This window comes from Vigna angularis, chromosome 8 (assembly GCF_016808095.1).
Source record: "Vigna angularis cultivar LongXiaoDou No.4 chromosome 8, ASM1680809v1, whole genome shotgun sequence".
Taxonomy (NCBI): Eukaryota; Viridiplantae; Streptophyta; class Magnoliopsida; order Fabales; family Fabaceae; genus Vigna; species Vigna angularis.
Genome location: NC_068977.1, coordinates 27,087,309 through 27,112,396, shown reverse-complemented (window position 1 = coordinate 27,112,396; position 25,088 = coordinate 27,087,309). Strand labels below are relative to the sequence as shown.

Here is a 25,088-nt window from a genome sequence, read left to right as displayed (position 1 = left end):
TATACATATATAAAATCCTTTACAGCATGACATAACATCAAAGATAAACATGAAATAACAGTAATAAAGAAAAGGTGGTGGTTGCAAACATTTCTGCAAACATTTTCTTATTCTGAGGTTTATTCTCTGTGTGATGAAGTCCAAAACATGACTATAAAAGTTAGGAGTGACAAAATGTATTAACCCGATTTGGTTAAGTTTTGTTTCGACGTGGTTAAAAATAGGTTGGAATTGGATGAGGTCAATTGAAAACAGATTAAACTTTATAATCTGATTGGCTAATGGATTTGTTTTTTTTTTTATGGAAAGTCTAATATTAAATAAAAAGTTAGAATTTTTTATTTTTTATATAAAATTAAGTTGATGTGGAACTCATTCTGAACTGAACTGACTTTGGTGCCTAAAATTTTGGCTTTGGTTTTGGCCCTGCCCCTAGTTGACAGGGGTAGGGAGCATTTGGCCAAAGTCTCTTTCTGTGGGGCATTGAGCTATGCATGCCACTCAAGTGGGATTTGGCACCATTAATTAGAGATACCTGAAAGGGTAGGGTATGGATTACTTCACTCAAACATTGGCACACAATCTCAATGTGGATAACAATCAATTATTAGGATTTTCCTTTTTGCATAAAATGTTAGCATAGGAGAAATAACACATTATAATAAAAAATAAGACATTTTTTATTCAAGTTATACATTAAATACAAAAAATAAGACATTATAATAAAAGAATTATAATAATTCACGTGTTCCCCTAGTAATAAAACAACACCCTTTCTAGTACATTTCATATTAACGTTGTGTTACTAGAAGGAGACAAATGACAAATAAAAGCAGAAGAAAATGTACATTTCATCTCTGTATAATTAGGTCAGAATCACGAATACCATTGTTTTGTCGTTGTTATGCTTGTTATCTCAAACCATTTTTAAGATAGTCATGTTTGGTTGGCCATGTTTAAATATCAGTTTTGATTATGATGTTTGTATGAAATTTTTCTCTGACTCTTGAAAAAAATAATTTAAATTTATTTTAAATCTTATAAAATTGACGAAATATATATCTATTTCTATAATTTAAATTATTCTTATTTTTAATTTACATAACATCTCCGACATCAACAAACCCTGAACTATAACTACTATTAACATCATTCACCTTCCCACTTTTTGAAAACAAGCATTTTTATAAATCAATACAAGAGACTGAAGTGGTTTTTAAAGAATGTAACTAGAGAAGGATTAATACTCAAACAAAAGAAGAATAAAAGTTTAAATGTTTTTGTTTACCAAATTAAAAATTCAATTTTTAGTTCCTGTAATATCAAAATGAAATATCCACGTCATCATTAATTTTAATATCTAACAAGGAAAAAAAGTGGATTTTAGTATTAGGAAGTAAAAAGTCACTTTTAAATTTGAAAATAAAAAGCAAAACTTGACCTACATTTAAAGGATAAAATAAACATCAATTAAGAAAAAACTTTGTGTAATATTCCTTCAGTTTATATATTCTCTTAAGATCCAAATACTGAAAATATGGTAAAATAAATTAAATATAAAAACAATATATCTTTTTTTTTCAATTTTTACTAAAGGCTTTGACAAAATCATACAAATCGAGAAAAATAATTAATTAATCCATTTTTTATTTTTTATTTTTCTATTAATGTTTGGAAAACACATCAAGAAAATTAATTAATTAATCTATTTTTTATTTCTATTTTTATTTTTATTTTACTAATCTGTGGAGTCTAATGAGAGAAAGATAATAATGTCAATTACTATTTCTCAAACTCTCTTCTCATTAAAAGCACCACATGTAAATCATGTCTTTAATGAGGACACATAAGGAAAAATAAAAATTAAATTTATTAAAATTATAAATTACCTTATTTTAATCACCATTTTCTTTTTCAAAATCCTTTCTTATAATAGACACGAGAGGTATTTTATATTGTATGTACTATCCACATAATAACAAGTGCTACAAGGTGACATGTTACAAAAGCACACTAGATAATTGAATTCACTTTGAACTCTAATATTCAACTCATGTTTTCAAGTTTGAACAAAAAATCATAACAATTTTTTAAAATAAAAAAAACACAACATAGTGACACACCATGAAACAAAATATCCAAACACATAATAAATATTATAGCTAACATGCATTTTTTTTCAATGATACACATAAAAATGATGGACATATAGATTCTTTGTAATTATTTCATCATTGTTATTTCATTTGTAGACGCATTAGTAAAGTAATGCTTCTTCCTAAAGTTTAGCCTTTTTGAATCATGTAACTTACAAATCGTAATTATGCCATATCACGTTCTTAGAGTCGTGCAGTGTTCCAAGAGCAAGAACTTTTTGAAAGAACTGTCAACAATGGAGCAAAATTTCTACATGTGAACCTACCTATCATGATAGTTGAATAAGTAACTGTTCAAGATCTTCCCAGAAAGGAAAATGGGTTTTTAAAAATGGCAAGACATCATGGTACATTCCCATACACGATAACATCTTTTGCTGTAACTGCCATCACATGTGACCATACTGTGGTTTCCTGACACGTAACTACACTTCTTATATTCTATAATGTAGCATTCAATCTCACCACGATCCTCAGATTCTCCGATAATATCTCCTCAGATGTACTCTTCTCCACAGTAATTCTAATAATTTTCTTTAAATATTATCCCTTTGTCTTCTGTGCGACCAAGGATATTAAACCGAAAGAAGCATCACAGTCACAGTCAAACTATGAAGCTGTGTCCAAAATTCAGTGAATCCTATGTAATTGTTATTTTCTGTGTGTGCATTGAGCTTTTCTGATAATGTTTTGTTCTGAATTTTCGTAGTGTATTTCAGTTTTGGTTGAAATCCTACATTGACTCCATACAAGACAAATTCATAATATATAAGAACTGGTTTTATAAGATTAAATTAGACCTTTACTTAAGATGGTTTTCTTGTAAAATTTGTTATTTATTGAGTATATCATATCACTTGTTATCAGAATCATTTGTTAATGTTTAATTCTAAAGTCGATATGCATGTGTGTAAGCGCGAGGGATGTGTTGGAGATCATTTTGGTTCCTGTGTTTGCACGTTCATGGAACCCTCTTCTTCTTCCTTTGCTTTACTCTTTTGTATATAAAGAATACTTTTCAAGGCGTTAAACAGCTGTTAGAGTTCTCTCATGAACTGATAGTAGCCATGGAAACCTTCAAAAATACGTTATAGTGGTTTGAATTTAAAACCTTAAGATAATGAATTAAGGATCAGTAAACTGGTGTTTGAGTTACCTGGTTTTATTGTGCAGGTTGTTGGGGTGATCTTCACTGTTTTGTTGCTGGGATTACAAGGAGTGAGGATTGTTGAATGCAAAGTAGCCAAAGAATTGGATTGCCTTGAGTACCCTGCTATCAGCTGCAGAAAACACACTGCATTTTTGACTGATTTTGGTGGTGTTGGAGATGGAAAAACATCTAACACCAAGGCCTTTCAATATGCAATTAGCAACCTCAGTCATTATGCATCTGATGGTGGAGCTCTACTTGTTGTGCCACCAGGGACATGGCTAACAGGAAGCTTGAATCTCACAAGCCATTTCACCCTTTTCCTCCAAAGTGAAGCTACCATTCTTGCATCTCAGGTATTTTATTCATTCTACCCTCCTCTCTTTCTGAATTAAAAAATTCTCTTCCTTTTTCATTTTTTTAATTATCAGAATATTTGACGGTTTCATGTTATAGCATGTGGCCAATCATGTAATTATTGAGATGCGACACAGGTTACAAAATTGTATTTTTGTTTAACTAATAAATATATAATATGATCTCGTTTCTTCATGCACATATGTGCACCCTAATAGTGTAAAAATACATTGACGAAAGCTATGGAAATCTCGCATGGATTAGAAATAAGACAAAATTATATTATGTGGGTGTAAATATAATTTTAATTACAAGCCAGCCTTATCTTAATCATAAGTTAGGATTGAATTAAATTTAAAATCTATTTCTTTAGTATCAGAGCAATCATGCCGTCTAAAACGTATTTTAGTGAGATTTATTGTTTGTTAAATCTATTGGACTATTTACTCTTGAACCACTATTATACTAAAGATATTGTTGACGATTCCATATTGACTAGAGATAAAACAAATTTATATTATATTATGTAAGTGAGTGCAAACCTAATCTCAATTACAAGTCAGCTTCATCTTAATTACAAGTCAGTATAAGATTAAATTAAATTTAAACTTCACTTCTTTAGTATTAGAGTGGTCATCTGAAACCTATTTTAACAAGAATTGTTGTTTATTGGATTTAGTGTGCTATTCACTGTTAAACCACTATTATACCATCTATTAATGTCTAGTCTTATACTCAAGATGTATATATCTTGGGAGAAAAAATGTTATTTTCTTTCTGATGTTGTTATTTGTTACAGTTCATTATTGGAATTTGGCTACCTAATATCATTTCACTTACTTTTCACCTTTTCTTCTAACTATGAATTATTGGCACGTTAGTTAAGCTACATTTGACATAATCTATAGTTATTTATTTATTTTGATGTTTATTGACCATGGACTCATATTGACAGGATGAATCAGAGTGGCCAACACTTGCTGTTCTACCATCATATGGCAGAGGAAGAGATGCTCCCGATGGAAGATTTAGTAGTCTCATTTTTGGAACTAACCTCACCGATGTAGTAATCACTGGTAACTACTAGCCCTATAACTAAACAACTATTAGAATTTGTTAAGGTAATTTCTCATTGGAAATCACTTTTCATGTCACTTTTTTCTGTTCATAAGGTTACAATGGGACAATTGATGGACAAGGATGTTATTGGTGGGACAAGTTCCACAAGGGTGAATTGAAACTCACCAGGCCTTACACAATTGAGATTATGTTCTCTAATCACATCCAGATATCAAATCTTACTCTGATCAATTCTCCATCTTGGTTTGTCCATCCAATTTACAGCAGGTGTCACAATGATTTTCATTTGTATACATGCTTTAATCTTAATGCTCAATATTTTCTGTTGTTCTTATCATCCATGTCTCTACAGTGACATCATAATTCAGGGACTGACCATTCTTGCTCCTATTGACTCTCCTAACACAGATGGAATAAATCCAGGTGATTTATATAATTCTTTTATTATAATTATAAACAGAAGATGAACACAGTGGCTTCCACGTGAAAAATTTCAATTACTACTAAACAATATTGGTGCTATGCAAAATTTAGCCATTGCCTAACTATGTCCTCGTTTTAGCAGATTCTTGCACCAACACTAGAATTGAAGATTGCTATATTGTCTCTGGTGATGATTGTATAGCAATAAAAAGTGGGTGGGATGAGTATGGAATAAAATTTAGAATGCCAAGCCAACACATCATAATTAGAAGGCTTGAATGTGTATCCCCTGATAGTGCTATGATTGCTTTAGGCAGTGAAATGTCTGGTGGAATCCAAGATGTTAGAGCTGAAGATCTTACAGCTATCAACACCGAATCAGCAGTTAGAATAAAAACTGCAGTTGGTAGAGGTGGATATGTGAAAGACATATTTGTGAAAGGGATGAACTTGAAGACAATGAAGTATGTGTTTTGGATGACAGGTTCTTATGGCTCCCACCCTGACCCTGACTTTGATCCCAAAGCACTTCCCAACATTTCTGGAATAAACTACAGAGATGTCTTTGCAGATAATGTAACATATTCTGCAAGACTTGATGGAATTGCTAATGATCCTTTTACAGGAATCTGCATTTCTAATGTCACTATCCATAGTGGTGATAAGAAATTGCAATGGAATTGCACTGATGTTGAGGGTGTGACAAGCAATGTGTATCCTAGGCCTTGTGAATTGCTGCCAGAGAAGAAAGAGAAAATTGAGTGTCCTTATCCAGATGACAAAGTGCCCATCGAAAGTGTTCAGCTGAAGACTTGTTCCTTCAAAAGTGTGTCATTCTTTTGAGAGAATGATATAGTCATTCATATGGGAGTTTTGAAAAATCAAACTTATAGAATAAATGGTATGTTTTTCTTATTACCCAAATGATATTTTCAGGTTTGGAATATCCTGATATCAGTAATAGGTGTCAAACGATGATTTCATCAACTATAGTGATCCTATATGTGACCAGAAATATAGTGGAAAATTCAAGTGTATTGGCTCGTATAAACTGAAATATCCATGTTTCGATAAGAAGAATACTAAATTGCATTTGATTACTGCAAGGTTGTCACTGTCACTGTTTGAACCATTGCTATAATTTGCTATAAATTAAGCAGCAAAAACACTAACGTGAATTTGTAATTTGTACCCTGATTGGAAGACACTGTGTGGCTACTTAACAACTGCTAAATTTTAAGGAGCTTGTTGAAAAAGTGGTTACATTCTGGCCCTACTTTAGTTTAATCTCTCATGCACTACAGAGGATGAATGAATAAGAGGAAGAAATTTTCTACGGATCTTAGTAAATTGACATTTGACTAAATGAAGTATGCACAAGAATAAAGCTCAAGTTACTCATTAACAACATGAAATAATTGAAAACTTCTTTCAAATTGGTGTGTATACTATAAGAACAGTACTGTTGTTTTCTTGCCATTTTCTGAAGGTAAATTGCTGCTGCTTACATCTTGGTATCACCTATTTTTTTCTGATTTTCTGTACAGTGATTGGCTTCTAAAGTCTTCATGGCAATTTGACGTTCCTTCAATAAATGAGGAAGAGGGAATTAAAAATCAGGTCCAAGTTAAATATGGTTTTGGTTACAAAAGATATTTAGTCCCCATAAAAGTTTTTACTGATTTTTAATCCTTGCAATTGATTAAATGAAATGATTTCAGTCTCTAATTACAAATGTTTTTAGCATAACTTTGTTAGATGTAAGGACTAAAATGAATGAAAGTAGGAACTAAAAATGAATAGATAATGGTTATTACCTCAAATAGAAGAATGTTGGTTTCAAGCATGCAAACCACATCTCTCATCTTGAGTCTAGGATTCACATCAGGATCTACACATCTTAGAGCAACCAAAGCAACCTGTTTAAGTGCCTTGGAAGAAGGCATTTTAAGCAATTTTGAATCAATTGCATTCTCCATCTTCCCATTGGAAATCATTGATTTGAACCAGTCCACTATATTAGTCTGCAATTTGGAATCATGTTAGATTCATTATCTGAAAGACAAGTGTGCAGAAATGAAAACCAGCAACTGATGAATCCAACATGGGTAGTTGTACCTGTGTATGGCCGTGATATGAAGGGAATTTTCCTGATACAATCTCCATAATAAGTAATCCAAAATCATAAATATCATTACCCTCAGTTAAGTTACTACTTGCATGACAATCTGGAGCTTCATAACTGGAGCTAAAAAAATGAAAATGAATTTGAAAATTGAGTGTTAGTTGAATCAAATAAGAAGTCTCTTTTTATGATCCTTCAATGTTGTTAGAATGGTAAATTTAGTAATTTTTAATAACTATTTTAAAAGTCATAGATAACATGAATTCTGAATGAATGACAGTGTAAAAAATATTATACAGACAAAACAGAGAAATTAACATCATAAAGTATTGTATGATAAGAAATGGCTCACCATGTGTATTGTATGAAATTATGTAGTAAGTTTGTTTGAAGTCCCACGTTAATTAACTAGTTGAAGTCCCACGTTAATTAACTAGTGATAAGGTCAATTTACCATATACAAATAGATGCAACCGTTTATTTTATAATTATAAGACTGAGTTAAGCTTAAAAGTCCATTTGTTAATAAAGATAAGTAATTTGATAATTTTGTGAAAGAAAGACAACTGACCCCAATGCTTCCACTTCAAGTATAATGTGACTCCTTTTGGAACTGAGAACCTCAACAAGGCCAAAATCAGATATTTTTGGATTCCATTTGTGGTCCAGCAAAATATTACTAGTTTTTAAGCTGCCATGGAGAATCTTTGGTTTAACTTCATCATGAAGGTATGCCAGTCTGCATAAATAATTTGCCTTTAGGTACTATTATATCAATATTTTTTTTTTTTGTAGATAAAGTTATAATGAATACATAAACATCTGTTCTCACCCTTTTGCCACACCGTGAATTATGTTCTTTCTTATATCCCATGTTAGAGGGCTGATTTGTGCAGGAAATTCATGAAGCCAGTGGTGCAGACTTTCATGTTCTACATATTCAGAAACTGACATCCTGATAGAGAAAAACAATTTAAATATTCAGGATGTTGGATATGATCGGAACTTGATATACAGAACCTTTTAGCTTTAGAAATTGACAAGTAGTATATACCTGTAAGCATCCTCTGCACAATATCCAAGTAATTTGACCAGGTTATTGTGCCTTGCAAGTCCAATTGCTTCCATTTGGGATGCAAAAATTTCCTCAGGTTGGTGACTATGAATCAGGTAAAAAGTTCAAGTCATTATTCACATGTTTGCATCAAATTCAATGGAGACATATTTTTCACCATTAGAGTGTGATTATTCATTCTATATAATATAACTGTTTGGTCAACCATGAACCCAACTGTCAACAAGTCTTTAAATCCTACATAAACCATCCGTCAGGTTATAAACAAAATTAATACTAAGAATAATTATATCAACCTTAAGTTAAATCATTACCATTTGGGTCGTAATTAAACTAACACTAATTAGAAACTCATTCCAAAATTTATAAATACATGTTTGCTATGTACGTAGTTGATTACCTTTTACTATACATTTATTGCTAGTCCTTTTGGATAAACATTGACTTTGGCATTATAATAGAAGCAAGACGCAATTTGGCCCAACATAGGACATGCAAAACCAAAACAGAAAATAGCGTATCAGAAGAATATACCAGACAATAATACTATATATAGGACTTTTATGTCCGGTATATTCTTCTATTGTGATATTTTCTCTTTTGGTTTCACATGTGCTTTGTTGGGGACTAAATTGAGCCTTGCTTCTAATAGAGTGTTTTCTACAAGTATCACCCGAGTTCGACTGAATGACAAGGAGATTAGAGACAAAACCTTGACCAAAGCTTAGAGATCAGAAACCCTTTAAGTAATAGACTTAACCTCGATCTCATATATCAAAACACATTCTATTTGATCAAGTGGTATCAGCAAACAACAAACTGGAACAAAATATGCATAACAAAATATGCATAACAAAATATAGAAGGAAGTTACTTCATACTTTTGTCAAGCAATATGAAGAAGATTTTCTTGATGATTCTAATTAGATTAAGCTTAAAAAACCCATTTCCGTCTTCACTAAATTCCATAAATTTAGCAAAGCAATAGTGAATGCATTCAGGAATGCAGATTACAAACAGGATTAAAGCATCATGTTAAAATTTATTGTAAGTTGTTACTAAGAAATCAAATTTGACAATCACATAGCTCAATAAATATGCATCTTTTTCTCATCAATATGAACTAGTAAACCCTATAAAATTGAACTGAATAGGAATTTAAACAAAAATTCCATACAAGTAATGTACCTTTTACATACTAGCCTCTTCACTAGCACTTGTCTATTACTTGGTAACAAACCAAGATATACAATCCCATTATCTCCACTTCCAAGCTCATTTTCTTTAGAAAATCCATTGGTAGCATCCTCTATCTCCTTAAGGCTAAAGTTCCACCCTTTACTTTTATCATTGACTGTGCAACATAACTTACCTTTTGATCCCAAACCTTCCAAATACCTATCATTTGAACTGTCATATCCCATTGGATAAAACTGACCAGGTATGAACAACTCATGATTGTAATAACCCGATGACAACTTCTGAAAGTTCATACTATGTTCTGAGACATTCCCTGATGCTGATAGTAACCTCTTGTCAAGAGAGGAAGAGCTAAAATCATCATTGTGGTGCTTGCATGCTATTGATTTAGGTAAAGAAAAACGAGGTTTGTATGGTTTTTTACGAGGATAATATACGAAGCAAAAGCACAAAATGATGCATGTCACAACAATGAATGCTGATATTGAAACTGCCACAATCAAAACCCATAATGGTATGCCAGTGAATGGTGTTGATAATGAAACCTTCATTTCTGTGATGATGGTTTGGAAGAGAAAGAGTATTGTGAGAGTTGTTGAGTTTGATGCGGAAAAATTTAGACTATTGGAAATTGAAGCTTCGTTATAGGTTTTGAAAGTTTCTTTTTTATCAAATATTTCTGGTACTATTTGAATATAGTTTTCTGCTAACGTTTACGTCTATTGGTTTCTGTGATTTATTTTTAAGTGGCTTGTTTATTATAAATAAAGCATTTTAAATATAGAAAAAAAAAGATCTTTCTGGTGGGTAATATTGTAGACATGGCTTTGTTTAAAACAATACGAGAATTTAATAAGGATTTCTAAATAGGCATGTTTGTTTAGATAAAGAAAAACATTTTTTAATAAAAAAATTAACATTTTCATTTTCATTTATTTTCTTATCAAATTTTTAGTTTTCACTTTTAATGTATTAAACTCAACCCAATTCAGTTTAAGTAAGATTTTTTTTTTCTATCTGATTTTACATTTTATGTTTAGAGTTTATTGATGATATAATGCAAGAAAATTATATTCTCAATTAAAACTATCTATTATTAAAAAAATATTTGTCGGTATAACTTGAAAGTTTATAATATTTAAAAGTTCATTTAGATGTTATAACAAAGGCAATTAAGATAATACACGAAATATAGTTTAGTCGTGTTTTTTTTTATGATGAAACATCAAAAGGTAAGAAATGGAATAAAAATATTGGATCAATTTATGATTATTCATTATAAAACTAGATTTATCTTTTAATAATTATATAGATCTAGGTTTTTTCTTTTAAGACAAATAATCAAAACATAGAGTAGGATTGTTTATGTTATTGTTTGTCGTTTTTCGCATATTTATGTGGAATACTCTATGATGTGATATAATTTAGGGTTCAACTATATAGAGAAATAAATAAATAGAAAAACATACAAGATGAGTGTAATAAAGAAAACTATGAGAAGTTTGACGTGATAAAATTAAATTAAAACGACAGACTTTGTATTGGATTATGTTGAGAAGGATTTATTAAGAACATTAAACATTAAATAAGGCATGAGTTAACTCTACTATTCAATTTTTCACTTAGGATGTAAACTAATTTTTTCAAGTAAAGAAGAAAGTGAAACCTAAAAATGTAATCATTCATATTATTTCATGTACGATGTACAACAAAATAGAGTATTAATACAGTGTAAGCACTAGGTAACTTAAGATATAATTTTAAACTTTACTTTATGACTCTAATCATATAGATGAGGGTATGAGATGGTGAGAAATTGATTAATGTTTCTATTACCCGTGTGAATGTAAGAGTAGTCACATATCTCATAAGAGTTTTAAAAGCTACCTTAAGAAATTCTAGAAAAACTTGAACATGACCACTTTGGAGACATCCAATTAGATCTTACAAGTGTTATTTTCTAGAGCTAGTACCTAATGCGTCTTTCCAAAATTGTCTAATTAATGATATGGATTGTGTTGAATGTTATGTAATTAATTAAATGAATTATTTATGAAAATGAAGAGTAGTGATGATGAATGTTTTGTGTTATGTCTTAATTTAGTTTAATTAGCTTATTCTCTAATCATATCAAACTGCAAGGCAAGTATGCTGGAAGCGAAACCCACATCGACACCTATGGTTTCATCCCTTCATCTGGTCAGTCATGGCTCTCTCCTTTGTTCTCTTCAATACTTTACCATCAGGCGTTCTGAACTTGCTTTCTCCTTCAACAAACTCTCCCAGTTCATTCACCAGCCACATGACCATCATTGGAAAGCTCTCAAACGAGTTTTACGTTACCTAGTGTCGAAAAGTGCTCACAAAAATAATAAAAATCACAAACAAATATTTCTTGAAGTGTGCATATTCACTATCTTTAATAATTTATTTGCTGTGTGTCGCACAAGTACGAGATATAATAAAGTCTAAAAAAGGTAAAATAATAAAATCAGGATATTATAAGAAAGAAAAAAAAGGAAGTAAGAAAATAAGAGGAAACAGGAGAACGAGAGAAAAATGTGTGTTTCTGGAAGAGTAAATGAAGGTCTATTTATAGACCCTAAGGCATTAGCTTGCAGAGAAGGAACAAGAAAATCAGGTACTAGTTCATTTGCAACGAGCTTGCAACGTTCAAAACAAAATCAACAAAGTTTGACCGAAACTTTGGCGGAGGATGCATCTTTGATATTTTTCGCAATATTGTTGCAGAGCAATCTTCCACATATTGCAAAGGAAAGCAAGAAAAACAAACGAAAGAGATAGAAAAGAAATATTCTGGGTTTCATAAGATGTAATGCTTCATAGCTAGTATAACAAGCTATATGAACCAGTCTTAGATTGAGAAACTTAATACACAGTGTAGTTGATATAGAAGCTATATGAACCAGAGACACTTGACGTGTTTCAAAAGTTTATCAATCACAATACACCCTCATAATCCTTATTGCTATCATTGTGATTCGCTTACTAGGTCATGTGCGTGTTCGATATTCATGAGTGCTCTAGATCTGCTGCAAGCGACTCTACTCGTCACTCATATAGATGATTTCATCAAGTGTAAATGTTATGTTTATCACTGTTCTTACTTTGTGAGCTGTTGTTTTAATGGTAGATTACCTCTATTTATTGTTTTTGTTTATGCGAGTAGATGTCCCTGGTGCATTATAGAGACGTGTAAGGATGAGAAATTCTTGGGTTTTTATTAAAGGATTTTATTTAATAAGCTTTGAAAATGATGTAACCGGATATTATATTTGAACATTTTATGTTTTTATCTTAATTCCGCTTGTTTAATTAGTAAATTTTTTATTAGTATTGTTTTTCCACCTGAAATATTTTGAAATTTATCACAACTTGTGACATCCTAAAATGGAGTGTACATTCCGTATTGGAAAGATAACTTTACTAAAACATAATCTCAATGTCATGCGTATTGAAAAACCTTTCTTTGACAACATCTTCAACATCATGATGAATGTTAGTGGCAAAACAAAAAATAATGACAACTTAAGAAAAGATTTAGCTCTATATTGTGGTATAAAGAGTCATAATTACCATATGTATATATGGAGACATTACTCCCAAATGCGTTTAGGTCTTTGTCAATACACATGTTAATTCTCTAATAGAAATTAATCACTTCTTCAAAGATTTATGTTTAATGAGGCCAAAGGAGAATTCAATAAGAAGGTTGTTTGAGGAAAATATTCCACTTATTCTTTACAAATTGGAAAGAATATTCTTTCCTGTATTCTTTAATTCAATGAAACATCTTCCTATTCATCTTCCATATGAAGCATGACTTGATGGACCAGTATACACTAGTAAAAATATGGGCTTTTAACACGCTTATTATGCTTCGGTTGAATAGAAACCGAAGCATAAGCTGACGCGGTGGCATTTTTGAAATTTTCGCTAACATATATGTCGCGGTTCTATTTTAACTGCGACCATAAGTGGTATACGGCCTCGGTTGCCCTCATAACCGAAGCCATAAAGTCTGCAAGAACTGACAATAAAAGACATTTCACCTGCCAAAAATCTGTGCAGAGGATTTGACCGCGGTTGTCCACATATCCGAGGCTAGAAACCCCTATCTCACGTTTTAAATGACTGATTTTTCTGAAAGAGTATATGGCCTCGGTTGCTTGCAAAACCAAGGCCATAGACCCACTTCCTGATGTCTTTTCAGATTTCCTGAAATGTTAAATTAATTCAAATATATATCTTTTTATTGGTTTTTGACCGCGGTTGCTAGGGAACCGAGGTAATAAACCTCTTTTGCCATGGTTGGGCGCGTAGCCGAGGTAAAATGCCTAATCAAAATTTCAAAAATGCCATTTAAAATTAATTTTGAATATTTTTCTTGGGACTATAGACCGCGATTGTCTGAAGAACCGAGGTAGTAGTCCCTGTCCAAAGTAAAAATTCGCGAAAGCGCGAACAATTCTTCTTCTCCAACGATTTCTCTCTGCAACTTCTTCTTCTTATACGTCGCTGCTACCTTTCTCCCTTCTTCCTTACGCCACCGTTGCGACGCCGTCGTTACTGTAGAAGGACTTTCTTCCTTATTTTTCATCACCTTGATTTGGATTATCAAACTTACGTTTTGTTGTATATTTTTGTAGGTATTGTGTTTTTTCTTTTAAATTTGTTCCGTTTCAGACCGCGGGTTGTTCCATCTTCTCCATTGTTGTGTGGTTTTTCACGCTCCCAGGTTCGTATTATTCTGTTTATTAATTTTCATTTTGTTAATTTTTAATTTTTTATAGGTTGAATATGAATAATTATGTATGATTGAATGTTTGAATTGATAATTTGAATGCTTATTAATTGTTTGATTGTATGATTGTATTATTCTGTTTATTAATTTTCATTTTGTTAATTTTTAATTTTTTGTGTGTTAAATATGAATAATTATGTTTGAATTGATAATTTGAATGTTTATTAATTGTTTGATTGTATGATTGAATTGATTGTATGTTGAATATATTGTATAATTGTATGATTGTAATTTTGTAGAATATTTACGTATGGATCGAAATTGGATTAATTTACCACGTATTAGTGCTGAGTACGAGAGAAGGGTAGAGGAATTTATACAATTTGCGCAACGTAATGAGGGTAGAAGTGATGATGAAGTGAAGTTTATATATCATTGCGTGAACTGTTTGAATGCGAGAAAGTTGAACGCAACCTAAATTAGAGAACATCTTATCTATGATGGTATATTATAGTGTAACAGACTATAAAGATACTAAAGTGTAACAGACTATATGTCCTTGTTTTAATGATTTTCACTAACTATTTACAATTGTGATAGTCATATGAGTGCGGATACAACGTAATGTATTGGATGACACACATTATATGTGCCCATATCACAAGAGGATGAGAAACAATAATATTTAGATTTAATGAATTTTGTTTTTCTCTATCATTTGGAATTCTTATACACTAATTAATATCATGTGTCTTGTGCAGAGATTCAAGACTCCTACTCCAATTCCTGAGAAGCCATTAACATTCCTGAGGAAAGCAATTGCAAAACATTTAGTTAGATTATATAATAGTTCATAGTTATTAGATTTAAAATACATTAGAACATGTTGATTTATATCCCCAGGTTATTACCTCGGTTCAACCGAGGTAATAACCCCTCCACCCACCTTTTTTTTCTCTTCTATACTACTTTAGTTTTTAAAGAACCGAGGCAGTAGCCTTCAAGGTATTACCGCGCTTGGAACCGCGGCCTAAAGTGTCAGACCTTTTTACCTCGCTTGTATATGTCGCGGTTCTAAAACTGAAGCGTATATTAAAAAAAAACTAGGATCGTTTCCCTTCGCTGCACTAGTGATAATATAGGTGAATGTATCCATTTGAAAGGTTTATAGGAGAATTAAGGTATTCAGTAAAAAACAAAGCAAGAGTGGAATGATCAATCTTTGCAGCTTACTTGCATCGTGTGACAACATACTTTTGTTCACATTATTTCAAAAACTTCATACTATCACCCAACAATGTTAGGAATGAAACATAATGACTAACTCAAACATGTCACTCAACATTATTAATGTTTCGACAAGTTGACCATCACGTAGGCAAGAAGTTCACTAATTGGTTAAATGATGTCGAATTCAACTTTGTTCATATGCATGTGTTAATCAATTGCTCTGAACTTACATCATACCTTGAGTATGTTCTAAACTCATTCTTAACTTGTGAATCCCAAAATTTTTATAGTCACTAATTGTGTTCATATTTAACAACTTATTCCTTGTGGTTGAGTAAGTCTTAGAAGGAAGTGCTTGTATTTGAATACACTCAGAGTTTCCTCACTGGTTTAGATATATATGAAGTATGTATATGTTTCTGATAATTAAAAAAGCAGTTGTTATTACACTTCATGTAACTTTTGATTGTGACATATTTGTAAGTTTATAACTAGTCATTAAATCCCACAATTCAAGAGTTAAGGGATTTGACAGATTGACCCATGAGATGCGTCAAAGAATGACACATGTATTGCCAATAGGTACAAGTTTCATACTAATGCATGGTCCAAAGGAAAGAAGACAATTAATTTTGGTGTGTTTGTCAAGGGCCTCACAGAGGGTGGTTATGATGATTTATATGGGATAATTCATAAAATATATGAGCTAGAGTGCAACACTTCTACTTACCCAAAGAAAGTAGTTCTTTTTTGTGAATGATTTAATCCTTCTAGAAGTAGTACAAGAATGGATCCTAGGTATAATATTGTCAAACTAGAAATGAGTTTAAGATATCGACTGTCTGATCCATTAATTCTAGCAAGTAATGTTAGACAAGTTAATTATGTCTTACATCCACCATTTCACAACATTAGCAAACGTGGTTAGTCTATTGCAATACAAACCAAGCCTAGGGATCACATTGACTTAAATGAGGTTGAAGAGGATATCCCCTACCAAGTTGAGAAAATGTCACATCTCCATGAAATTATTGAAGTTGAACCTGTATCTGCATTTCATGACCCTAATGGTGTTGAAGAATTAGAAGGAGAAATACAAAAAGAAAAAGAACACGAGGAAGAAGAAGAACATGATGATTATGATGATGATGACAACAATAACCATTATGACGATAAGGATGATGACGATGATTGAGTTAGAAGATTTTTTTGTGCTTTCTTAAATTTTAAATTGAAATACAAAGTTGTAATGTATAGCAAGTACAAAGTTGTATGCATAAAGTTTACATTCACTTGTTTTTGGTGCTAAATAGGATATCCATATGTTGTGACAAAAGTCAATCATTATAAGTACACATGTTTGTTTAATTTTATTTCATAGTGACTTAATCCTTTACAATGTTTCACTTTATTTTAAACCATGAGAACGTCCATCACATGCTGATAAAAGCAAGAGGATAACAAAACCTGAGAAGCAACGACATGCACACTATATATTAAGAATTCCTACGGCACTACCATCCACAACTACCCCCACCCCACTCAACGAAAGGTTATCATGTGCCCATCCACAACTACCCCTACTCCACTCAACGAAAGGTTATCATGTACAGCAAATCCCTCTTTTGGTATCCACAATAGACCCTCCTCTCCAACCTACATCAGACCCTCCTATTGATCTCACAATATTCTTTATATTACTTAATAAATTTTGTATACAAAAACCTAATATATCTTAATTTGGAATATTCTTTATCACTTTAATTATATCAATTAATATTTTTAATGTTAGTGTTAAGTTAATCATGAATAAAAAAAGTAGTTAGTAAACATTAAGGATTTGAAATTAAAAAATATTTTTATAAAAATTAAAAAGCATAAAATTTACCTGAACTAAAATTGTATTAAATTTTAAAAGCAAATAGAATAAATAGTCAGTTTAGTACAATAAATAATATGTTTCTATTTTAATATAATAAAAAGTTATAATTTTAGTTAAAAAATATTTTTTTTTAATTTTGTTTGAATTTTATTGTTAAAATAATTAAGTATATATTTGATTTTTATTCATTGTCATATATGATTATTAAATAAAAATAACAATTAATTAAATTATATAAGATTTTTATTCATTGTTATTTCATTTTTTTTTACTTAATTCTGTAGCAAACGTATCCTTAATGAAAATCACTCAATTGTATATCAAAGAGAAATATGAATGAGTGTCAAGATGCTAAGTTTGATCCAACCAGTAATTTAATATAATTTGCTAAAATCAACAATTGAACAGTGCACCTATTCAGAGTTTCTCAGAACCCTACACCCAAAGACAGTGACGAACTCCTACTCCACGTTCCATTCACTCCATCGAACAAACATAGCAGATGCTCAGATTTCACCATCCCATAATTCCTCGACAGTTTTGTAGGCACCCCAAGTTTCATGGACGAATGTGGTACCCCTCAGTAATCTTGCCTGCAAGAACAACCACCCCTGTCATAAAACTTGACAATGCTTCCATCAAACTGAATTTCAGATCAAAGTGGCATACTTATTAATTGACAAATTCCAAATATCATGCTTGCAAAAATATAGAAAAAAAAAATACAAAGAGGGATTTGCTAGATGGATCAGATATAAACTCTTACTCTAGGTTGACAATTAAATAATGTTACCTGCTGAATCTCAGAAAATTTAGCGAGTAAGTCCGCAGGGATAGACCAGCCAAAAATATCAAAATTCTCCTTTATCCGTGCTTCGTTTGTACTCTTGGGAAGCACACTTTGACCCATTTGAAGTCCCCAGCGAAGAGCTACTTGTGCAGGAGTTTTGCCTAGCTTCTTCGCAGTCGTATTTAAAACTGGGTGCTTAAGGACGTCACTTTTAAGCCAGGGTGTTCCAGGGGAACCCAAAGGTGAATATCCCTAAACATGTACGATAAAAAGATCACAGATGAAATAAGAAAAATTAGATACAAGATAATGTTTCATGACAACAAACAGGCTGGTTTATAAATAGCGACCATAATGCGAAGACAATTCTAGAGTCTAGAGTTATAAACTTACAGAGAGGTGGACACCTTTGGATTTGCAGAAAGCTCTCAGCTTCTCTTGCTGCCATGAAGGATGACACTCCACCTGGTTGACAGCAGGAGGAACACGAGCAACTTCCAGCAAATCTGCCAGCTTTTTGGTGGAAAAATTGCTTACGCCTATAGCCCGAGCCTTGCCAGAGTCAAAGAGTGCTTCCATTGCCTTCCATGTGTTAGGTATGTTTGCTTGCACAAGATTTTCAGGATTAAAGCCTTGTGTTCCTTTTTTCATTGGAGTTGGCCAGTGGATCTGAAAAGACACAACCGAGTTTTCAATTGTGTATATCATCAGTATCAATGCACCCAATTTTGAAAAAACAAAAATCTAAAACAAAACAAAAGCCGCTAAACAGTGCAAGAAATGTTAATTTAGTTTTTTACTTATACTCATTAGTTACTTATTTAAGGCTTACGAGATTTAGCTTTGACAGTCAGGGAGATTTAGTTCGTAGAGTAATTAGAGTTACTTTGTGGGGCTGCAATAATTAGAGAACTAAGAGATGTGGATTATAAATAACAAGAGAGGTTGAGAAAATTGTGAGCTTTAGTGATATTACATACAAGATACAAGTCTACATAATCAAGCTGCAAATCTTTCAAAGTCCTGTCCAATGCCAGCGGTACATCTTCTGGAGCATGATCAGTATTCCTACAGATCATCTTAAATCCTTGAGTTATAAGCAGTGAAGACTATTAATTTAGCTTAAAAACGGAACTAAACTGATTAGTCTAGAATCTAAAATCAAACCAGAGTTTAGATGTAATCCACAAATCCTCGCGCTTCACTACACCCTCCTCAAACAGCTTCTTCAACATAGAGCCAATCTGCATCAGATTTAATGAATCATTTCCTTCACACATAGCATGACCAATCACTTTCAATCATTTACTGAAAATAGCTAGTTGTGCTGTTTAATCGATATAACATGACACCAAATGAGCAAGAACAAACGCCTAGTGGTGACAATTACCTCCTTCTCGTTCTCATAGATGTGAGCACAATCGATGTGGCGGTAACCAATCTGCATCAAATTAATAAAACCAAAGATCCTTGTAATGAATCACAGATTTTCAAATAGTGAAAGAGAAACTAGTTGGTTGTTGCAGAGTGCAAAACAGAGAATAATAATCTTATTTAGATAAATAAAGAATTTATTATGATAGAACAGAAAGGTACAAGAAGTCCCCAAAAACTAAAGAAATCAAGACCGAAGATTAAAGGAACAAAACTAGAAAACTAAGAAAAGGACCACATGTAGAACACCACGAGGAAGCAAGAAATGTTGGGTAAACTTTAAAAGGGTCCACACGGTTTTATTTGTTTGTTTGTGATGATTGTAACTACCACACTACACCGAAAGTAGCCATCCACTTCACTAACCACTATTTGGATTATTGTGTGCAACTCACTTATACCTCCCAGCTCGATTTCTACAAATTGGTATCAGAGCTACGGATGGAAGAGGAGAAGGTCACGGCTGGCGCTGATTTCATTTTGGAAGGTGCTCACGCTGTGACTTCAGGAGCTCTCGGACACAGCAGCAGAGAAAGGAGTATGAGGGAGAGCCGCCACTGAAGAGGAGAGGGAGCTGGAGTGTCTCCCGCAGGAGCCGGGGGAGACGCTGGAAGTGGCGAAGGCGTTTCCGCAGGGGTTGGTGCCGAAGATGGAGAAGGCGAGCAAGCTGGTTCCGGGGCTGGAGCGGGCGACAACGACGTTGGAGGCTAACGTGTTGATGGCGTCTTCCGCACATGAAGTCCAGCAGCCAAGAGAGTTGGTGTGTTGGTGTGCAAAGAGAGGGGGCTGGAACGTATTGGAGCAGCCACCAAACAGCAGGGAAAAGAAGAAGCAGCAGCGTTTTAGAAGTGCACACGGCAGCAAGCAAAGAAGGAGAGCATAGCTCTCGGTCATGGCCATTGAAGAAAAGAAGAAGGCATGGGTCCCATTGTTTAAGGGTGTATACCTTACTTGAAGTGGAAAGCCGTGTGGGAATAAAAGAGGGGGCCGTGAGGTGAAGAGGAAGCCCGTGAGAGAGGGTTTCACTTGGATTCATTTGAAAGGAGCAATAAGAAATGGAGGGCCTCTCCATGTGTTTTGGAAAATGTGGAAGAGAAGGACAAAAGAATAAAGATGTAGCTTTTGAGAAAAGTGGAGGGCCACCCCTTATTTTTAGCATGCGTCCAGGAGCACTACAAAAGATGGATTCAAGAAAGTTATAAAAAAAAAAATCTTTAAAAAAAACATGCACATGAGAACGGCCAAAGAAAAAAGGATCCATCTTTCATTTTGAAAGGCAGTGTGCACAAGGGAAGGAGAGCCGAGAGGTGCTGAGAATTCATTCTTGTGGGTTAAAAAAAAATGTAGCTGATTTAATTGGGAGAACTTTGAGTGTCCGAAAAAAGGATAGTGAAAAAGAGAGAGAGTTTGAGTATTCGAAAGAAAGAGAGAGAGAGTAAGAGATGACTAATCTTGTTAACAGTGTCCCTAGTTCAGTTGACAGAGTGTGTCAACTATGGTGATTGGAGTCTGCAGATGAAAGCTTTTGTTGGATCCCGGTGTTTGGGATGTTGTGGATTGTGGGAAACGAGTACCCACAGAGAAGGAAGAGCAAATCTGTGACCCATATTGTTGAGTTGAAAAGGACGCCTGTGAGGAGGAGTCCAGCGGTGAGAAGATAGCAAAGGAGGCATCTTCAAGAGACGCGAGTGAAGGACAGAGAAGTCCAGCGGTGAGAAGATAGCAAAGGAGGCATCTTCAATAGACGCGTGCAGGGGACAACTGTGTTAGGCAAGACAAAGTTTGAAAATTTGAAGGAGAAAGTGGCAGATCAACTCGGCAGAAATGGAGAGTCGCTGCCTGTCAGCCGAGTTGTGGAGAAGAGTTTGAAATCATGAACGGATGATTTCGAAAGTTTTGTGTGCGTCATCGAGGAGTGGAAGGACCTATCAAAGCTCTTGGGTAAAGAGGTTGATCGGGTTCTAGAGACGCACCAGCAGCGGAGATTTGAGCCACTAGATCGAATGCTTCGGGAAAAGTTTGATTTGAAGAGGAGGAATTCAGAACACTCAAGACCTAGACGATCCAGGGAGAAGAGATCGAGAACAGGGAGCAGAAGATCTGGGAGAAAAGAAAAAAATCGAGATGATGGGATATAGTGTAAGAAGACCAATTTAAAGTTTACGGGGGAGTTTTGTTGGGTAAACTTTAAAAGGGTCCACACGGTTTTATTTGTTTGTTTGTGATGATTGTAACTACCACACTACACCGAAAGTAGCCATCCACTTCACTAACCACTATTTGGATTTTTGTTTGTAACTCACTTATAAAAGTGATTGAAGAAGTGGTTGTAAAATACCCACCACCGAGAAGAAAGAAAATACAGAGGAAGGTGTGGTCGTGTGACACACTTGTAGTGTGTGCACCGTGGAGAATGGGCAGTGAGAAAGGAGAGAGTCTCCATGTTTGTGAGAGAAAGAGTGAAAATGGGTTGTGTGTTGTGAGTTGTATGTTGTGAGTTTGAGAGATTAATGTGTTGTGTTTGTATTTGTATGTTCTGGATAGTTTGTCCAGAAAATTTATATATATACATAATGAAGAGTATATTTCCCAGATAATACAAATTGGTATTATACCTCCCAGCTCGATTTCTACAAGAAAAGCTATTGAATTCATTACAAAAACGGAATTCAGTAAAAATTCTAATTTTTCATTTCAATCAGATACTGCAAACTGAGAACTATAAAACATCTTAGGAATCTCTCTCCTAGCGCTAAATCCTTTAAAATTAACGCACAGAAGTACTAGAGATCCTAGGGGGAAACCCAATGTTCAAAACTCAATCTGAATATATAAAGCAGATAGAAATCTTTGAATTTGAAGTAAATCACTCTAATCAATTCCATTAAGAACAATATGACTTAACCATAGAGTCAGAAATCGATTTCCAAAGATTAATATAAAAAGAAAGAAGCATTATCAGTTGACATTGAGAAACTGAAAATAGGATCGCTAAATATAAACCCAAAGACTCAAAGCTTCTTAAATGGATTAGAAGAAAGATAGATTGAAACCAGCAACACATAAAGTGAACTTAGAGAATTCCCTATCATGCAAATTTCTTTAGAGAAACTTCCAGGAAGGAGCAGATCGAGCTGAAGAATACAAACGAGTAAGAGAAGCATTGTGCAAACTAATAAAATTGCTCGATATAACTGTCTGATCCAAGGTTTTATGCTAATAACTATGTGGCGGGACTACACTATATCGGCAGTGCTATAATAGAATTTGACTCGATAAAGCAAGTGATACACTTCAGATGATAAAATTTGTTTATAACTAGAATAAATCAGCTGTTAAGGTTATCATAGATACATAGACAGAGTTGGATTACGATTTCAGATTGTCTTGTTTTAAATTTTCTCATTCTATCCAAAAAGCAAGGGTATGTTGGCAAATGCTAGTGAGGTTTGCACACCTAATTTTATTTTAAGTCAACTATATTAACAAGAAATTATAGTTACGACTTTATTAAAATTCATCTAAACTGTACCTTGTTAATTTATTCTAAGTAGAAAAAAATAAGTACATTAACAATTTACTTTGTCCTAGAACAAGTAATAAAATTCAAAGTACTAAAAGTAATATACAGAGCTAACACTAACACGTAAGAATTCATATTAAAATATCATGAGTATAACTTCCCTAAAGAAAAAACAAATTTATAGAAGATTTCCAGCCACAATTATTCACGATCATCACCAAGACATTTGTCAGCACAATTATAATTATAGTCGTCATCAATAATTTCATCACCTTCAGAAATAAACTTATGCATAAAGATAACTTTTTTAAATATTAAATAATATTTGAATTTGATTAAATAAGAGTTTAAGTAATATTCAATTTTTTATATTAGGTATAGAGTAAGAATAAGTATTTATACATCTATTTTGTTGTTGTACCAGTTTTAAAGTATTAAAATATTCTTAATTTAAACTTTTATTAGTATTATATATATATATATATAATTATTTAGTAAATGTTCAAAGTGATACAAGTGTACTACTCCCAATTACAGAAACAACCATTTCACAAATTTCCATGTATCAAATATTCAAGACAATAATAGGTATGCGTTTTCACTTCAAACGATCTAATAAAAAAAGCTGAGGTATACTGAAATTCACACACCACCATACCGTCCCATTGCGATACTAATAACAACGACATCAACTGTAACGATGACTATAGTGGTAGTGATCGTCCTTAATTAAGGTATTTTAAATGGATGTCCTGGGGTATACATATAATGGTCACGAAAGTGGTAATAACCACTACTCAATCACGATGCGATAACAATCATAAAATGCTCAAACACATCGGCGCATGTATGATCATAGTCATTATTCTTCTACAATCATGACCATTGTGAGAGACCAAACATCATTAGTGACATTTATCCGCATCTCAAGAGTTTTGGAGTGCAATTACAGTGAAACGATCACACACGCTCATGAACAAATACATGTTAGCGTAACGTAACGGTCAGTATCAACAATCATCAAAATAAAACCAATCAAATCAAAATTGAAAGGAGAATCGAAATGGTAACGAGAAAACCTTGATGGCAGCAGCGACGGCTTGAGCAACAACGCCGGGATCGGATTGCCAGGTTCCCAAGGCGATGGCAGGGATCTTGGCTCCCGTGTTGAGGTCGAAGAATCGAATATCGTTCGACATTTGTCTCGCAAACCGAAAGCTTCAATGGTGCCGCTGAAAAATGTAGAAAAAGAGAATGGACTTTTCTTGCCTCACTGTGGGTGGCAGAGTCTGTTATAGAGTTTGTTTCTGTCACTGATGAAATAGAATATGACCGAGTAATGCCCTTTTTTAGTTGTAAGGTTAACTTTTTTTTTAGTTAAATTTATAAATTGTATTTTATTAATTATTAAATTAAATTATATATATGTATTTCGCACTTATAGTTTATAAATTTTATATAAAATAATATTTTTAACGGAAAATTATATTACAGTTTCTCTATACAATTCTATAGAAAACACATGTCGGGATTTTTTAGTCTAAGATCAAATACAGTTTTAAAATATAAAAACATTCAATTTAATCTTATTTCATAATATTAATTTTTTTTCGGTTTTATCATATTACTTTAAAGAATTTTAGTTAATTTAGTTTATATTTTTTTCAAATAAGTTAATACATTCTTTCGTCAGTACTAATACTATCAATGCTAATATGACACAAATAATAAGGAACGCTGGTAACATTTTTATTACCAATTTAGTGGAAGAGATTATTTTTAACTATTTTTCCAAAAAGTAGCTTATGAAGATTATTCAAAATAATGAAATAAAGTTAAAAAAAATCATTTTTTTAACTTTTTCATTTTTTATAATACTTAATTAATTTTTTATATGG

At 32.9% G+C, this 25,088-nt stretch overlaps 3 protein-coding genes across 9 annotated transcripts; 1 reads left to right on the top strand and 2 right to left on the bottom strand.

Annotated features, from left to right (window-relative positions):
* The first annotated feature begins 2,406 nt into the window (after positions 1-2,406).
* On the top strand, positions 2,407-6,217 carry LOC108344947 (probable polygalacturonase). The gene is made up of 6 exons (XM_017583487.2): positions 2,407-2,800; positions 3,330-3,662; positions 4,619-4,739; positions 4,836-5,010; positions 5,096-5,166; positions 5,309-6,217. The coding sequence occupies exons 1-6, from the start codon at positions 2,768-2,770 to the stop codon at positions 6,007-6,009; spliced, it is 1,434 nt and encodes a 477-aa protein (XP_017438976.1). The 5' UTR covers positions 2,407-2,767; the 3' UTR covers positions 6,010-6,217.
* Positions 6,218-6,670: 453 nt separating this feature from the next.
* Positions 6,671-10,117, bottom strand: LOC108344180 (probable serine/threonine-protein kinase At1g01540). The gene is made up of 7 exons (XM_017582643.1): positions 9,555-10,117; positions 8,346-8,450; positions 8,124-8,246; positions 7,863-8,030; positions 7,285-7,414; positions 6,984-7,190; positions 6,671-6,751 (listed from the first exon to the last, which is right to left on the bottom strand). The coding sequence occupies exons 1-7, from the start codon at positions 10,115-10,117 to the stop codon at positions 6,671-6,673; spliced, it is 1,377 nt and encodes a 458-aa protein (XP_017438132.1).
* Positions 10,118-14,866: 4,749 nt separating this feature from the next.
* LOC108345706 (NADPH-dependent aldo-keto reductase, chloroplastic) lies at positions 14,867-24,450 on the bottom strand. Of its 7 annotated transcripts, none has more exons than XR_001833730.2 (9): positions 24,270-24,450; positions 19,624-19,674; positions 19,401-19,477; positions 19,214-19,301; positions 18,627-18,902; positions 18,237-18,485; positions 17,857-18,036; positions 16,559-16,625; positions 14,867-15,137 (listed from the first exon to the last, which is right to left on the bottom strand). XR_001833730.2 is itself a non-coding variant. In XM_017584403.2 (7 exons), exons 1-7 carry the CDS (start codon positions 24,387-24,389, stop codon positions 17,950-17,952), a joined length of 948 nt encoding a protein of 315 aa, XP_017439892.1. In that variant the 5' UTR covers positions 24,390-24,449; the 3' UTR covers positions 17,739-17,949. The 7 variants fall into 7 exon arrangements, 4 of the variants coding, with proteins under 4 accessions (XP_017439892.1, XP_052723041.1, XP_052723042.1 ...); XR_008244783.1 differs by having other exon boundaries at positions 16,559-16,610; XR_001833731.2 differs by lacking the exon at positions 16,559-16,625.
* Between the last annotated feature and the right edge of the window lie 638 nt (positions 24,451-25,088).

Excerpts from the sequence above, each read along its gene's own strand:
- LOC108344947 (XM_017583487.2), top strand. The coding sequence starts at position 2,768 with ATGAAGCTGTGTCCAAAATTCAGTGAATCCTAT. Across the intron at positions 2,801-3,329 it reads CAAAATTCAGTGAATCCTAT|GTTGTTGGGGTGATCTTCAC; the intron begins GTAATTGTTATT and ends TTTATTGTGCAG. Across the intron at positions 5,011-5,095 it reads GTCCATCCAATTTACAGCAG|TGACATCATAATTCAGGGAC; the intron begins GTGTCACAATGA and ends ATGTCTCTACAG.
- LOC108344180 (XM_017582643.1), bottom strand. The coding sequence starts at position 10,117 with ATGAAGGTTTCATTATCAACACCATTCACTGGCATACCATTATGGGTT. Across the intron at positions 8,031-8,123 it reads ATTCACGGTGTGGCAAAAGG|ACTGGCATACCTTCATGATG; the intron begins GTGAGAACAGAT and ends TTATTTATGCAG. Across the intron at positions 7,415-7,862 it reads CTTGAAGTGGAAGCATTGGG|CTCCAGTTATGAAGCTCCAG; the intron begins GTCAGTTGTCTT and ends TCATTTTTTTAG.
- LOC108345706 (XM_017584403.2), bottom strand. The coding sequence starts at position 24,389 with ATGTCGAACGATATTCGATTCTTCGACCTCAACACGGGAGCCAAGATC. Across the intron at positions 19,675-24,269 it reads CCGTCGCTGCTGCCATCAAG|ATTGGTTACCGCCACATCGA; the intron begins GTTTTCTCGTTA and ends AATTTGATGCAG. Across the intron at positions 18,903-19,213 it reads ATTATGTAGACTTGTATCTT|ATCCACTGGCCAACTCCAAT; the intron begins GTATGTAATATC and ends GTGTCTTTTCAG.